The sequence below is a fragment of the Zootoca vivipara genome, chromosome 14 (genome assembly GCF_963506605.1).
Source record: "Zootoca vivipara chromosome 14, rZooViv1.1, whole genome shotgun sequence".
Classification (NCBI taxonomy): Eukaryota; Metazoa; Chordata; class Lepidosauria; order Squamata; family Lacertidae; genus Zootoca; species Zootoca vivipara.
Window position 1 is genome coordinate 14287524 of NC_083289.1, and position 16227 is coordinate 14303750.

The 16227-nt window shown below is 38.4% G+C and overlaps 1 protein-coding gene across 1 annotated transcript; it reads right to left on the reverse strand.

Moving 5' to 3' along the window:
• Nucleotides 1-1024: 1024 nt before the first annotated feature.
• FAM227B (family with sequence similarity 227 member B) lies at nt 1025-14606 on the reverse strand. The gene is made up of 7 exons (XM_060282751.1): nt 14355-14606; nt 11890-11948; nt 10778-10822; nt 8069-8173; nt 3175-3273; nt 2352-2453; nt 1025-1171 (listed from the first exon to the last, which is right to left on the reverse strand). Exons 1-7 carry the CDS (start codon nt 14587-14589, stop codon nt 1025-1027), a joined length of 792 nt encoding a protein of 263 aa, XP_060138734.1. The 5' UTR covers nt 14590-14606.
• Between the last annotated feature and the right edge of the window lie 1621 nt (nt 14607-16227).

Consider the following 16227-nt stretch of genomic DNA (forward strand, 5'->3'; position numbering starts at 1 on the left):
TTGCCTATTATTGTGAATGTAATATGTTTTTATCGTATTTAATTCTGAATTCTAAATTACAACTTGCCCAAAAACCTGCCAGTGAAGGGCAGGTAATAAATTTAGCGATAATGATAATGACACTGAGAACAGTAATAAATAGTAGTACAGTGGTACCTTAGGTTAAGAACTTAATTTGTCCTGGAAGTCCGTTCTTCACCTGAAACTGTTCTTAACCTGAGGTACCACTTTAGCTAATGGGGCCTCTCGCTGCCGCTGCGCCGCCACCGCCTGATTTCTGTTCTCATCCTGAAGCAAAGTTCTTAACCTGAGGTACTATTTCTGGGTTAGCGGAGTCTGTAACCTGAAGCGTCTGTAACCCGAGGTACTACTGTAATTGGTTGCAACAAAGAGCCCATAAAGTATTGGGGCAAAACTACATATATAGCACCAAAGCTCATCACTTCAAATATCACCAGGGCATCATAAGTTTCTAATAGCAAGTAGGAAGGGTCCACTATTCATCATGATCACAGTATTTGGAGAAGGGAGGTTTAAGCATTCCTTCCTCAGCTGTAATCCCACTGAAAATCCTTCCAGCATTACAGTGTGTGTGTGTGTGTGTGTGTGTTGTTTCTGCAGATTTTATCGGGATTGGGGCTGAGGAAGGAACAGTTAAACCTCCCCCCCCCCGCCCCACTGTGTGCTGCTGTTCCAATGAAAATTGGGTTCCTCGCCCCACTATTATATTTTCTTAAACCTTGATTAAGAATGATGCATTTAGCATGCTATCTGCTTTGGTCCTTAAAGACTGAATTGTTGTGGCATAGGCTCTCATCAACGTGAAAGTTTTCATTCGCAAAAACATGTATTGAAATAAATGTGCTCGTTTGGAAGGTGCCACAGGACTAATTGTTTTCATTATTAGAGTGTTAGTGTTATTATTCTTTACTATTCTGTAGTACTGATGTTGACTGGGATAAAATGCTGAATATATAAAGTTATGTAGAAAAGATCTTTCTGAAAAGTCCTAATACCATAAATTTCAAAGACAAATTGTGGTACCTCTTATCCATTGAAAAACTAAATCCATTAGCTCCTCTTTAAATTCGTCAGTGAAGCAAAGACGGGATTCAGGAAAAGCTTCACAAAAAGTAACATAGATGGCTTGTGACAAGCAGTCGGGGTACATCTGCCAAAATACAAACAAAGCTAAATTTAAAGCATTTAAAGTTGGCAGTGAGTAATATAAAGAATAAGCAAAGTATAGTTAATAACAAACCCAGACTTTTAAACATAGCTGAATCATTATTTGTGGTGAAATGAATAATTCTGCCAATGTGCGAAGTAAGTAAGCATGGCAGCTAGCTTAACATCTTGTGAAGCAATACTTTTTAGGTAAAGTAACAAATTGGGGGGGGGTTACTATTGTACTATTTATCATCAAAAACTATGGAGAGCAAAAAAAGCTTTATTATTGATATTATGTGATATTTCCTTGTCTCCACAAGCAGTAGCCAAGGCGACAGAACCTGTGATGTGATGGTTACATGGTTTGGTAAACAATTTATTTTATTTTATTTTTGTTACAGTATTGTTGCACCGTGTCAGAAGTGACACCAACTACCTTAAACATTATTGTAACCAAGAACCAAAACTTTAAAGCTGAAATACAAAAGGGACAAAATCTTTAGTCCTGTTTGAAGGCAGTGGAAGAACCACATACATCACAATGAAGTACAGAGGAAGAAACAGAAGTAATGAAAGTGCAATAAAGTAAATGTAGCCTGAGTACAATACTTCAGGCCTGTGCAGAGCGGGGGTGGGCAGCCAGGTATACCTGCCCTTGGCCTCACAGGACTAAACTGGCTGGGGCCCCCCAACCAGGGACCAGCTGCTTTTGTTTGAGTTTATAACTTTATTCTAACAAGACACCCAGCCCAGACCTCAAGACAAGCTCTGCAAGAGCCTGTGATAATTGCACATTATCACGTATGTGCCGTATTTCCCAAGCCTGTATATAATGCATTATTTTTCCAGCAACGTTACCTGGGGGTAGTGAGGTGACAGTACCCACACATCCCATAAAGTGTAGGTTGGACCTTAGACAGTGGCAGAGGAGGCAATCACTGGCACCAGTATAAAGAGCGACCATAAAAGGGCTTGAAGGCAAAACATAGGAGCAGCTAAAAGATCTGGGTATCTTCATCTCCAAAAAGAGTTTAAGAGGCAGCATGATAGTGTACAGAATAAGGATATATATACAGTTTAAGGATACCAAAGGGATACATTCTTTTGTTCTGAGAATGAGACAAGGAGGAAATGGACTGGAGCAATACTCATGATTGAAAAATATCTATTAGTGTCTTTACCTGAAAGAAAGGATCTTTTATGAAATTGGGAGTACTCAAGAGAAGCGCCACAAAGCTGTCTGATATTCTATCAAAAAGGTGGTCCTGTTCAGCTTGATTAGGCTTGAAATAAATCAAGAAAAGGTATCATTAGCGTTAATATTTCATTGCTTCACTTACCACTGATTTTAAGCACAGGTGGTAGAAATAATGTATGAATTAACAGGAACGTCAGAGTGATCATGCTTGTGATCTTGGAGCTAAAAAGGTTACATGACATAGGAATCTCTCTCTCTCTCTGTGTGTGTGTGTGTGTGTGTGTGTGTGTGTGTGTGTGTGTGTGTATAAGAGAGAGAGAGAGAGAGAGAGAGAGAGAGAGAGAGAGAGAGAGAGAGAGAGAGAGAGAGAGAGAGAGAGAGAGAAGTGGAATTTTTGCAGTTAATGTTGTGCCTACCCCAAGTTTCTTGCTTTCACTGTTTGTTGTACTGATGATCCAAACAGTGGTTTACACCTCATGTATGAAATGGCTTACACCTCAGGTATGAAAAGCCCAGGCATGACATAAGGGTTATAGCATTTGCACACACCTTGGGTGTCAGATTTAAGCTCTCAAGTATGGATTATGTACCCCACAGATGCAACACTCTTTCAAGGGTTATTATAACTCTCTGTGTGACTTATTCTGTTTGTATTTCAGTACAAATCAGTCAAAGGGCAACAGTTATTTAACACAGAAGTCCATGTATGTGAGCAGATTCATTCATGATCAACAAGAAGTTTTATATATTCCAATTACGTTTTTTAATTTGGATAAGAATGAAAATAAAGCTTTGTGTCTTCATACCTTGAACTTGTGAAGAAACCACCACCAAAAGCAATCCTGTAAAATTGCAAGGGATGCTTCAGAGATAAACAATTTCTTCAGAATTTTTGTATCTACTCCCTGTTAATAAAAATGAAAAAACATAATTACAACAAGGTGATGAACAATATCTTTTTTTATCCAGTCCCAAACATATATACTTCAAAGGGAGTGCCCCTGATTAAAGCATGATGTTTTTCCAATATGGTGTTGAGCATCGCAGACTTGACTGATAATCAATTTGATACTGTTGTAAGTTTGGTGTGTGTGTGTGTGTGTGTGTGTGTGTGTTGAGAGTAGAGTTGGGCAGTGATGTGAGCCAGAGGAAAAATCAGCAAACTGGAAAGTGTAAGAGTCATGTTTGATTTCTGTTTGAATCTAAGACTGTGGCTATGGGAGAAACAAGACTCTTTGGGGGTGTCAATGCTGTAAACCCCTCCATTGTAGGCTCAGGTTTTATATATGTGTAAATAAACCATATACAGTATCATAGACACCACAGTCTCTGCTGTACGTCATTCCAAAGGAAACACGAACTCTGGGTAAGTGCCTGGAGCGGACCATAAACTGAGAATTTCTACTCTATGAGATTCTTACTTGATATCTTGCACCACTTGGAGATTGGTGAGGTGTGCAACAATATCTTAAAATGGAAAATGCAACCCCAGGAGGCTACAATTTTGAGAATAGAAGCAAGAAGGCAGGATGTATAACTACTTTCTTAATCCTTTCAACACCAGCCACTTCTCACCCAAACTGAACCCTGAGTTGCTCTTCATAAACATGCATCAGGAACCACACATGGGGTGGGGGGTGGGGGAAGGATTTTGACAAGAAAAACAGCTGGTAAGGAAGTTGTTAAGAAGCTTCTTGTGCTCCACTCCAAATTGCTGCTTCCTAAAGCTGCTTTTCATGTTGAAAAAGTAGGGGATTTGTAACATACATCTATATGCTTGCCCAATGCAACTACTGTTATAAACAATTAACCATACCAGGGGTTCCCAACAAAATTTTCTTGAGGACCCCTCATCGAGCCGCTATTGTGACAAGGACCCCCATTAATTCCTAATCCTAAAATTAAAAAGTGAGAGCCAAATTAAGAGTCTTTTTATATTTTATATTTATACGTTTTTTTACAGTTACAACAGAGTACTCCATCAGTATACAGTTAGTTTTAATTTTCAGTTCTTAATGAGATGAACCACTTTTTAACCAACGGTCCATTTTTAACTACGCGAACTGTAGCTTCCGCGAAAAACAACGCTTTGTTTACAAACACTACTGTTTTGCAAAGAGGCAGCGCGCGCCAGGGAGGAGGGAGGGGAATGGAGAAGACAGGGTACCTGCGCAGTAGCGCACAAATGAAGCCGACGCGCGCAAAGCATCTTGGGGAGGTGAGTGTTAGTAGAATGCGCACGCTGCCTCTTTGCAAAACAGTAGTGTTTGTAAAGCGCCACCTAACGGCATACAGCAGAACTACTGCCTCTATCTAATTCTAGTTTTGCACTAGACTCTGCTCATGCAGGAAGCGGCCAAAACAAAAAATCTGTTATCATACGAAATATATTTAATATATTTTTTATTCTAATAGCATCTTGCGGACCCCTCTGGCATAGCTCGCGGACCCCTGGGGGTCCGCGGACCACCTGTTGGGAACCACTGAACCATAAAATCCTATGCATGCCTACTCAGAAGTAAGCACCACTTACCAAGGGCACTTTTTAAAATTCAAAAAAGGAATCAACGTTTGACCTAGTTTGCTACAATTGCTATACTTGGTATGGAGGGCAGCCCAAAACAGGATGCCTTCCAAACCGCCTGGGGTGCTGGGGGTCTGAAGCATCATGATCCTAGAATTAGGTCCCACGATGTAAAAATAAGGAAGTGGTCATGCAAATCGACTGTAACCTTTTGAAAGGATCTTGGTGGACTTGTGATGAAAAACAAGGCATCTGACAGGCCTAGGCAAATGTCATTGCATTATTTATACTCAAGTCATGCTTTGGAAAATTATTTTTACAGCATTGAACTTAACAAATTATAGTTCATTATGTCCTTTGCTATGCATCTACAAGATTATTTGTCACTCCGCAGCTGCAACCTCATATAACCCTTTAAAAACTGACCCATAGTAATTGCTCGGGTCAGTACTCATTTTCTCAATAGCAAGCAATTATTTTATGCTCTGCAATCATATAAATTTTATGGGATTATAAAAATTGGCCTTGATTGTTTATGAAATTTAAAAGCTTCAGTTTGGATTTTTAGATCCTAATTAATTGTTGGCTTCTTAAAGACAGTATTTGCAAACTCATGTCTGGCACAGATCTTAAGAATATCTGTTAGATTGACCAAAATAACAATATTAGCTAAAAAAAAAATCTGGTTCTTCTCATACTTTATACTACTTGGCCTTGAACAAATGACAAGAAAGGAATAATGGCTGCAATAAATAAACCTGACACCTTGTCAAAATGTGTAAATTCAAGGAAAAATGCAAATCCATAAAATGACATTATGCTATAAACATGCAGTAATTATCTTAAACTAACATTTACTGCCAGCTTCAAAAATATTAATAGAGAAAAGAAGAAGGGATAATTTAAAGTAGCAGCTGTATAGCAAAAATAATTTAGATATATTCAAATAGTATTAATGTGAAAGCAACAGCCAGGGTAATATATTTCTTTGGACCAAAAAAATGTCAAGAAGTACTGAGAAGGCTTCAAAATTTTTCCATACTTCTTCAGTCTGAATGTTATACAGTGTTGTACAAAAGTAACCCCCCCCCCCCAAAAAGTGAGAAGCCTAATCTGCAAATTTTAAGGTGGAAGTGCAGATATTATGCAGATTTATGATACAATTCTATTCCCGACATTCCTGGGAGCAGGTATGTTTAGGATTGCACAGCAAAATAAGTTTTTCAAACAGATCTCAGATTGTGTTGAACCAAGGATTACTGGGACCAAACAGGAAGGGCTGATCCCCTTTGAAAGCACAATTTCTGTTCTGCATTTGGAGATATAGACTCCAGTTCACAGATCAGCAAGGATGGCAGCCCTCACAACTGCTGAGCCTATGCAATGGTGATCACCACTCTGGGAACAATGAGGAATGGGGAACAAACATAATGTTGCCATGCCCTTAACAAGTAACTGCTGCTTGATAATAATAAATAAATAAATAAATAAATAAATAAATAAATAAATAAATAAATAAAATATAATATATTTATATCCCGCCCTTCTGACTGGGTTTCCTTGAAAGCTGTTTATGGTATCCAACCAATTGGTACAGTATGCACAACCCCCCAAACTCCATATACAGTGGTGCCTCGCTAGACGAATTTAATTCGTTCCACGGGTCTTTTCTTATAACGAAAAAATTCGTCTAGCGAATCCCATAGGAACGCATTGAATTTTTTTTGAATTTTTTTTTGCCCATAGGAACGCATTAATTGAATTTCAATGCATTCCTATGGGAAACCGCGATTCGCTAGACGAATTTTTCGTAAAACGCATTCGTCTAGCGAGGCAACCTCCGCTCGAAAAATCCTTTCGTTAAGCGGAAATTTCGTGAAGCAGGGCATTCGTTAAGCGAGGCACCACTGTATAGTTACAGGTACTGGATAGGGTTGTTTTGTTGTTTGTTTGTTTAACATGTTGCAGTATCCTTTTCTTTTGCAGATGTAGAGCCCAAATTAAAGGGTGATGATAGAAGTGTTTTATTTCTTTTTAAGCTATTGCTGATTTTAATCATTTTTTCAATATTTTAAAATGCCAGTTTTAACCAGTTTTACTGATCATTTTAATGTTTATTTTATATTCTTGTAAACCACCACAGATTTTCTTACAATCAAGCAATATATATATATATATATATATATATATATATATATATATATATATTGACAAACAAACAAATGCTTGTAAGCATCCCCCCCCCATTATAAAGCTGCAAAACAACCAGGGAGGGGACGAGGTTACAGTTCTGCAACATTTTCAGATTTACAATGTTAATATGCCTACTAATGAAATGTTTAAAATACCACTTATGAAATTACTAAAAGAACAAAGATATTCCAAGGATCAATTCTTATGTTTCATCAAACCCTGCTTCTTCTTTAATCACAGAATAATACATTATCAGAGGTGGGAGCTCTTCCATTTCCAATAATACACAAAATGTTACTTGCACTGAAAGCTATGTCCTTTCTGTCATGAAGTCACAAAAGTATCACAGAAACAGTTCTCCAAATTTATATTCTTCAAGCAGGTAGCATACAAAAGAGTATACCAAAAAGTCTAACAGCAGGCCCAAGCGTTTGTGTTCTTTGGGAGGCCAAGCTAGCAAAATACTTATAGCAACTGGGAGATGGATCTGGCAACCAGCCAGTCCAGTCATGTGCTCCTGTTTAACAAGGCTCAATTAACAACAGCTGCTCTGCTGAACAATCAATTCATGACACTTTCCTCATTTGTTAATAAAATGGAGTGAATTAATCACTCTGCATATTAAGTTTAATGCTATCTGAAATTTATCATTATTTGCAAAAATAAAAAAAAATTGGAATACATCTTGCTAAGGGAGGTACAGAAGGGTGTATAGCAACAAAAGACCCAAAATATAATAGTGGGAGACATAAAATGCATTTTATGTGGATTTTAACAGTGGACGATAGGATTTCATATGATGTAATTGGCTTCTTACTGACTTGAATGTTTAATATGTCTAAAGTATGTCATGAAATCTTAAAAGAACTGTTAACATATATTTATTTTGCTTCGGGTATAAACTACATATCAAAATTGATCTACCTTAAGCTCTAAAAATATTTTAGAGTTTTGCTACCTAAACTGAAATACAAAGTTTATACCTTGAAGGTTTGGACTTTTAGAACTGAATCCCAGAGTTGTGCGGCTTCTAGATGGTTTGGTAGTTTCGTGAGTTTCTTTGGCTTGAAACCAGGGAACTTGTAATTCTAAAATGAAGAAGAAAATCCACATTAATAACTATGCTTCTAATTGTTTATCTCAGAAAAATGTGCTAGTTCTGTACATTTAAAAAAAAGCAAGCTCAGAACTATCCACATTTTTTAGACAAAAGCAGCTATGTTCAGGCTACTGTGTGAAACCTCTTTATTTTAGGTAATATAATCAGAGAATCTGTTTTTCTGTGACTTTTTCGGCTATAGCTTCTACGCTGATGATTCCCATTGTGTTATAAATTTACATTTTCTGTAAAATAAAAGAAACAAAAAAGGAGCTATGCAGGATCCTGATCAATATGGCGACTCTGGCACCCAAAGGTTGAACCCTCTTCTTCCAGTGATACTTTCCTGCTAAAAATTCTCCCCCAGCAGCAATTTGCCCCAAAGCAGCTAAGCAAAAGGAAATGGAATGGATGCTGCAGAATTAATCCAAATATCAAGTGGGCTGCTTTTTCTGAAAAAAAAAGAGAGCAGCAAATTCTAACCATTATGATTTAAAAGGTTGTGTATATGTTTAACATAATGTTAAATTTGACCCCATGTAATAGTTAATAATCAGGAGTGATTGATAAAAGACTGTCTTCTCCCCCACCACCACCACCGAAATCATGTGCAAGATCAACTGTCCTATGATAAAGAGCCAGGAGAAAGACAAAAGCACCACCACATGCCCGGTCCTGAGTCAGCTCACAGTTGTCCCTTCTACTGCTTCTCTCCCCTAGTTTCAGGGGAATTAAACATTTTCCTTGTGCAAGAAGCTTCATGTTTGTTTATATGCAGTGCAATTTTTCTAGCATAAGAGGTGACAGAATTCACAATGAACACCTCCCTTGTTCCCTTATAATGGCAAAGGTGTCGACCTGAGAGGTGCCAGAAGTGAGTTCCTGCAAGTTCTGGCTGAAAAAAAGCTCTGTTTATATGCATTTCATGGACATAGCTGCCAAGTATCCCGTTTCCGCCGGGAAAACCCCTTTTTTCTTACCGTTTCCCGGCGGTCTCCCGTTTAGTGAAAAATCCCGGTATTGTCCCTTAAATCGGCTTCTGCCCGGCGGCCATTTTTCTGGTGCCGCTTTGCCCTTCTATGGGCTCCCGAAATTGGCGGCGCCGGAAGTCGCTTCCGCGCATGACCGGAAGTTGCGTGACGCGACTTCCGGTGGCGATTTACCCTTCTATGGGCATTAGAAAATGGCGGCGCCGGCGCCGGAAGTCACTTTTACGTGTTTCTGGTCATGCGCGGAAGCGACTTCCGGCGCTGGCGCCGCCATTTTCTGGTGCCCATAGAAGGGCAAAGCGCCACCGGAAGTTGCGTCACGCAACTTCCGGTCATGCGCGCGCTGCCGATCCCGGATCTTTACGTCCCGAACTTGGCAGGTATGTTCATGGATCTGTCACATTTTATGAATGCTGTGAGCTGCTTTAGGCAGTCTGGTCAAAAAGGAGAATGCAAATTTAACAGATGACGAGGGGGAAACAATTATTCTTCAGGGGCCCTTTGGATAACACCACTGCCCTCAGAAGTTTGTGAGGTTGTGATCCAGGAGAGATAGAGCGTGGAAATTACTGGTGTTCGTTTATCTATCCTAAGTCCAAAGTGGAAATCAATCCAATTAATAAAATTGGTATTTGCTGTTGTTGCTTTCAGTCCACATATGGTTCTATCATAACTGATTACGTGTTTTCGTCATTTGCACTGTACTTTCTGTGCACAGAAATGAATGAGGTGGAATAACGTAATGACAACATAATTTTCTTTTTGTAAACTGCTGTGAGGGTTGTTGTTGTTTTTTACAATCAAGTGGCTAGGGCAACCCAGTCAGATGGGCAGGGTACAATTATAATTATTAGTAGTACCAGGAATAGTATTAATGAATTTATGACATAAATAAATTTTAATAAATAGTAATTCACATAATTATGTAAATCACAAAAGTTATGTACTGTAATTTCACCACAGTTGACAGCAAGATTATAACGCAGTTTCTGGTGGAATGCAAACAGTGTCACAAAAACAGAGCAGAATGGAAACAAATACCTAGATATGGGGGGGGGGAACCATTTGCTGCACGGCGCAGCTCAAGGCTGAAACAATGCCTCCTGGCTGCGCATTTTCCTGGCACAACCTTCCCCCCTCAGCTATTCAGGAGGGGGCTGAGCAGTGGACAGGGACCTGGGCAGTAACTAGACCGCCTTCTCCCTTTAAAGGGAAAGAGCGCCCGGTGCCCAGCTTCTTGCCCCATGTGGACCCGATTGTCATTGGATCACCCACCCTCCCTCCCATTTTGTTATGTGTATGTGCTTCAGCCCAGTGGTGAGTGGGCTGAACTGGCACGGATATTGCTATAGATGATTTGGTTGCCATATTCGGGGCCAGGGAGGAATTTTCCCTGCAGACAAATTGGCCCATCTGCAGGTTTTCGTATGCCTCACAACAAACGTCATAGCACCCCTTCCAAGACACAGCACTGTTAGGAATGTCACAAGTGACTCATGTCAAGGGGGGCCTACATGCTAGGGGGTTAGACTAGATGGCCCTTAGGGTCCCTTCCAACTCTACAATCCTATGATTGACTTCTGCAGCATATTTGGTACAATTACCTCAACTCTTTTAGAACTTGAGTGGTCTATGGCATCTGCAGCAATCTGAAATACATTTTAAACAAAAGCATTGTCAGTAGGCTAAATGCACTGAGCGGTAAAGGTGCATGTTATCTGCTTCACTATCAATATTTTGTGGCAAAAATGATAATAATTGCTGAAAATATATGAAGAAAAGAAATGCTGTGAAATTTGAAATTATCTGTTATGAAAAAAGGTAGATTCTCTAAGCAGTGTTGTTACCTGTGTGGACATATAAAATTACTCAAGGCCTTATTTTACTTGGAGCCAGGTGAGAGAATTAGTGATGATCAGAGAAGCACACATAACTAGCATCTGCCTGCATCTACACTATAAACATATCAGAGCTGATGTTGAATACAGTGCTAATTGTGTTAAAGGGCATACTTTAGGTATGCATGGGCATACTTTAGGTAAGACCTGCTGCAAAGTTACTAGTGTCTGTACATCAAGAATGAGGAGGCTGTGGTCCTTCAATTGTCATTGGACTCCAACTCCCAACAGCCCCACCCAGCACAGCCAATGGTCAAGGCTGATGGGAGTTATAGTGCAACATCTGGTTATACATACCTGCTGCATCTGCAGTAGAAGGTGGTAACATGGTGAAAACATACTGGGGTAACAGAATGGACTATCACCCCAGGTGGAGGGTGAGAAAGTCACAGTTCTGAATGCACCTCTGTGTAACAAAGCACTTTGCAATCAAGAGCTAGCACAGCAAGAGCAGAATTTCTCTAATATGTTCCTTTTTTTTTTAATGTGCAGGAAGCATCAGACCCCCAGTGGAAGTCTGAAATGGGACAGTCCATTCTACCACCTCATTATGCTGATATTGTAACCCAAAATGTTACATCATTTTTCAACCAGTTTAACTGTCACGTCCCACAGTGATCCATGGAATTTGAGTTTGGTGAGGTTGCTGAGTATTTTGTTTAAAGAGCCCTCTCCGGCAAGTGAAATATAATCATTTCTGCACTTGTTTCAGGGATACTAGTAAGGTGCTTCAATTTCAGGAAATTATCAGCTGGCAGCTCATCATGAGACCACCATGCGTAAAATGGGGTGTATGTAATAACCAACAAGTACAATACCTTCACTTTCTTCTTTTTCTTCTTCTTCTTCCTTTGCAAATTGCTTGTTGATTCAGCGTCTTGAAAGGAAGAAAGTATGAAGAATTTAGAACGTATCACTAATTTTCCATTTCATGAAACAAATACAGATTTTGGCCATAACTATTTACCTGCATTTTCAAATATGTGTAGTATAGAAATCTTGCTTCACTGAAATGACCAGTCAGTGATCTGGGAACTGAGCTAGATTCCTGACTTACCGGAATGCTAACTGCCTTACCTATATGTACAGTCATACTTCAGTTTAAGTACGCTTCGGTTTGAGTACTTTCAGTTTAAGTACTCCGTGGACCCGCCTGGAACGGATTAATCCACTTTCCATTACTTTCAATGGGAAAGTTCGCTTCAGGTTAAGTACGCTTCAGGTTAAGTACAGACTTCCGGAACCAATTGTGTACTTAAACCGAGGTACCACTGTATATTGTAGCTTTTAACAGCTGGACCACATAACCACTTTCAGTACACAACTGTAGATGACTTCCCACAACCACAAATTCAAATTCTTACATACATTTACTCAGTAGTAAGTTCCACTGACTGAACTTGTTCCCTAGTAAATGTGTTTGGAATGAAGTCTAAATGTTTCCTAAATTGTGTTAAAGGAAAGGTGGGGGTACTTCAGGGAGTAATGCTAATGACTAGAGTAAAACACCACTCACTGTTAATTATTTTTTGGGGAAATTTTTTTAGATGAGATGTAAACTTGCTTTTAAAACTCACTTTGGCTATTAAGGAAAACATATCTCTATTGGTGTAAGCCAGACTTCACTTCTTGAGCCTAATGTTTTGGGCAGTAAATGTTGTCTAAATATTACCAGAGGATAAGGAGCTTGTGTTAATTGGCTCAGTAATGTCAGGAGGTGTGTGTCATCAACAACAGCTTGGTGAACTACAACAGTTTATTATGTAATGATCACTGTGTAGTTTTCCGCATTTCATTTCCCTCTGATCTCACTATTTACAAATATATCTATATCTACAGTATATAATACTTCATGTATGTTGAAGTGGATTGAAGTCAATGAAAGCTTATAATAAATTTATTTTAAGGTGCTGCAAGACTCAATTTAGTTGTATACAAGTGAGTCATTTAGCAGTATGCCGTACTTGTTCTGCTGGCAAAATTTGCCAGCAGAATGTTGCATGAGAGAATGCATAAGATGGTTGCTGGTAACTTTGTTGTGCAATATGTATAATATGCTGTGAAACTGTCACATTGGATTCCTCTGTTGCACAACATTAAAACTCACCTGTCCACTAGCGCTAGACCCCTTACACTACCATAGAGAGAATATTGTAAAACATTATTTTGTTTTTGCTGCAAGAGACTGACAGTTCCCCCTCTGGAAATTACCGTATTTACATAGCCCCAGATGGAATGTAACATGAAGCCAAACCTTGACTTAGCATGAACAAATGACCTCCCAGATATAAGACCATAGCTGCTTTGCTAATCATCCATTCCTGCTGCTGCTCTGAGCTAAGCCATGGTTTGACTTGGCATTACATCTAAACCTGGGCTGATAATTTAGTTCCCCTATGCAAATAAATAATAAATAAACATTACACAGTTAAAAATCTGTTCCTTCAAGAAACTGAACATTAAAAAATAAGTTCCAGTAGCACCTTAGAGACCAACTAAGTTTCTCCCAGGACATTCTATACAAGAGCTCAAAGTAGCTGTCTTATTATAAAAGAATTTCAGAAAAAGATTGGAAAGAGAAGTTGCTGAACTGCAATTTATCACCAAACTTAAAACCAAGGAGAAACCTGGTCTAAATAAAGACATTGGATTCTTATCTCATTATACATTGATAAAGCTATCTTTAGCCATCTCACCCCTTGCTTTTCCTGTGGAACCAATTGCAGTAGTAAACAGTCGTAAATTCTTCCTGTAAGACCAAATGCAGTCATAAACAGTCCGGCTTCCCACCACCCTTTTGAGTGGTGCTCCTCCCCACCCTCTCACTATATGTGGGGATCTGGTGACTTCTTTTTCAGTGTACCTGAAGAAGTGTGCATGCACACGAAAGCTCATACCAATGAGAAACTTAGTTGGTCTCTAAGGTGCTACTGGAATGAATTTTTTTATTTTGTTTTGACTACACCAGACCAACATGGCTACCTACCTGTAATTAAAAAAATAAGGATATGTTTCAAAGTGTGAAACTTATAACGTGGTGGTATGCAGTTGGAGTCCCTTCACGGACAGAAGGCAATGAAAATGAAGGCAATTTTCAGGAATTTTCACACACCATTGCAGCCTCCTGCACGTCACCAAAAATCTGCTCCAGAGGGAGTGTGTAGGGAGATTGTAGGGAGGAAAAGGAATCACTTGAAATTGTCTCCCTCTCTGTGGATGTCTTCAGCAGAAGGACACTAACTGGATATTGGCTGTAACTGATAACTCATTGGATAATTATTACCTTGCTCTTTAAAAACACCCTCTTGGTCATCTATTTCTGATTCTTTAGATTTCAAATAAATTACGACCTCAGCATGTTCACGGACTCTCATTTTGCATTCATCCATCCTCTTTTCCAAATCAGAGATACTTTTAGTGGGTATTGGAGCATTGTCATGAAGAAACTGTGTAATAGTCTCCAAGGCATAGTCTTTTTTTAACTTGGCAACCAAAGGCTGAGTATCCATTTCTGGCATGTAGGGAATCCGTGGCCAATCATCCTGCAATAATAACAGTTACTGAAAATCTGACAAACAACAATGTTAAGGAACAAATATTTATATATACATAGAGACACACCCATACACCTACATGCATACATACACAAAATCATCACGCCAAAATTAAACACTTGGGTTGTTTTTTTAATATAATATTTTTATTGGTTTTATAATAACAAAAAAGAAAAAAGAAAACAAAAAGAAAAATACAGGGAAAACAAAAACAAAAAACAGAACCATACAAATTCTTAAACACATTTGAACATTAATAACATCAAGATTAACTTCACATAATCATATATTGATTCTTTATTCTTTATCTCTATGGACTTCCTCCTATTCTCCCTTCTAACTAATTCAACACTTTCTAATTTTTATTAACTTTTTTTTCTAAATTACTCATTATAAATATTATTCTTGATCCTTTTTCCCTATGAATTATCAATACATCAGGATATAATTTGGATCTTGAAAACACATTAACTATTTTTCATTTATCATACATCATCCTCCATAGATCAAATTTGCTTCTACAACCTCCTTATACTTCCACTTCCTTTATTAAATGTTTTTAACCTTATAATTCTTCTCTAAATAAATTTTAAATTTCTTCCAATCTTCTTCCACTGCTTCTTCTCCCCGGTCCCGGATTCTCCCAGTCAGTTCAGACAGTTCCATAAATTCTATCAGCTTCATCTGCCAGTCATCCACTGTAGGCATATCTTCAGATTTCCAATTCCTTGCTAATACAAATCTAGCTGCTGTTGTGGCATACAGAAAAAAAGTAATATCTTTCTTCGGCAATTCTTTTCTTGTAATCCCAAATAAAAAGACCTCTGGGTTCTTAACAAACGTGTTTTTGAACACTTTCTTCAACTCATTATAAATCTTATCCCAGAAGCTCTTTACTTGGGGGCAAGTCCACCACATATGATAAAAGGTTCCTTCCGCTTCTTTGCACTTCCAACATTTGTTATCTTTTTATGATAAATCTTTGACAATTTCACTGGTGTAAGATACCATCTATACATAATCTTTAACATATTCTCTTTTAACATATTACATGCAGTGAATTTCATATTACTTTCCCACATCCTTTCCATCATAATATTGTGCACTATATCTTTTGCCCTAAACACTTGGGTTCTTTATCCAGTTTACGTGAATAGCAGAGATTAATGTGTGTGCTTAATTCTTCCACTAAAATAAATTTTATTGACAAATTTTAATAGGTTTTTAGAGTATGGTGATGTTTAACAAGTTTGTGAACGTTTTGCTAAATAATGGATTTACTGTTGTTAGCTACATTGAGTGCCATGTGTAGAAAGGTGGGATAGAAACGAAGGTAGTAAATACATAATAAATAAAACAAATGGCTCATATATATTTTCTAGTATAGTATTGCCTACGTCTGTCTTTAGTAAGTTCTCTCATACGCTACCCAGAGAACATAATCCCAGAATGAAGTGATACATCTTTATCTGATCCTTCTTCTGTAGAGCTCAGGATTATTTACTGTAAATGGAGTTAATCACATTTTATCTTCACAACAAACATAAGAAAAGCAAAGACCTGATTAGTTCGACATTCTGTTCCTCAGGGTAGACAACAAGA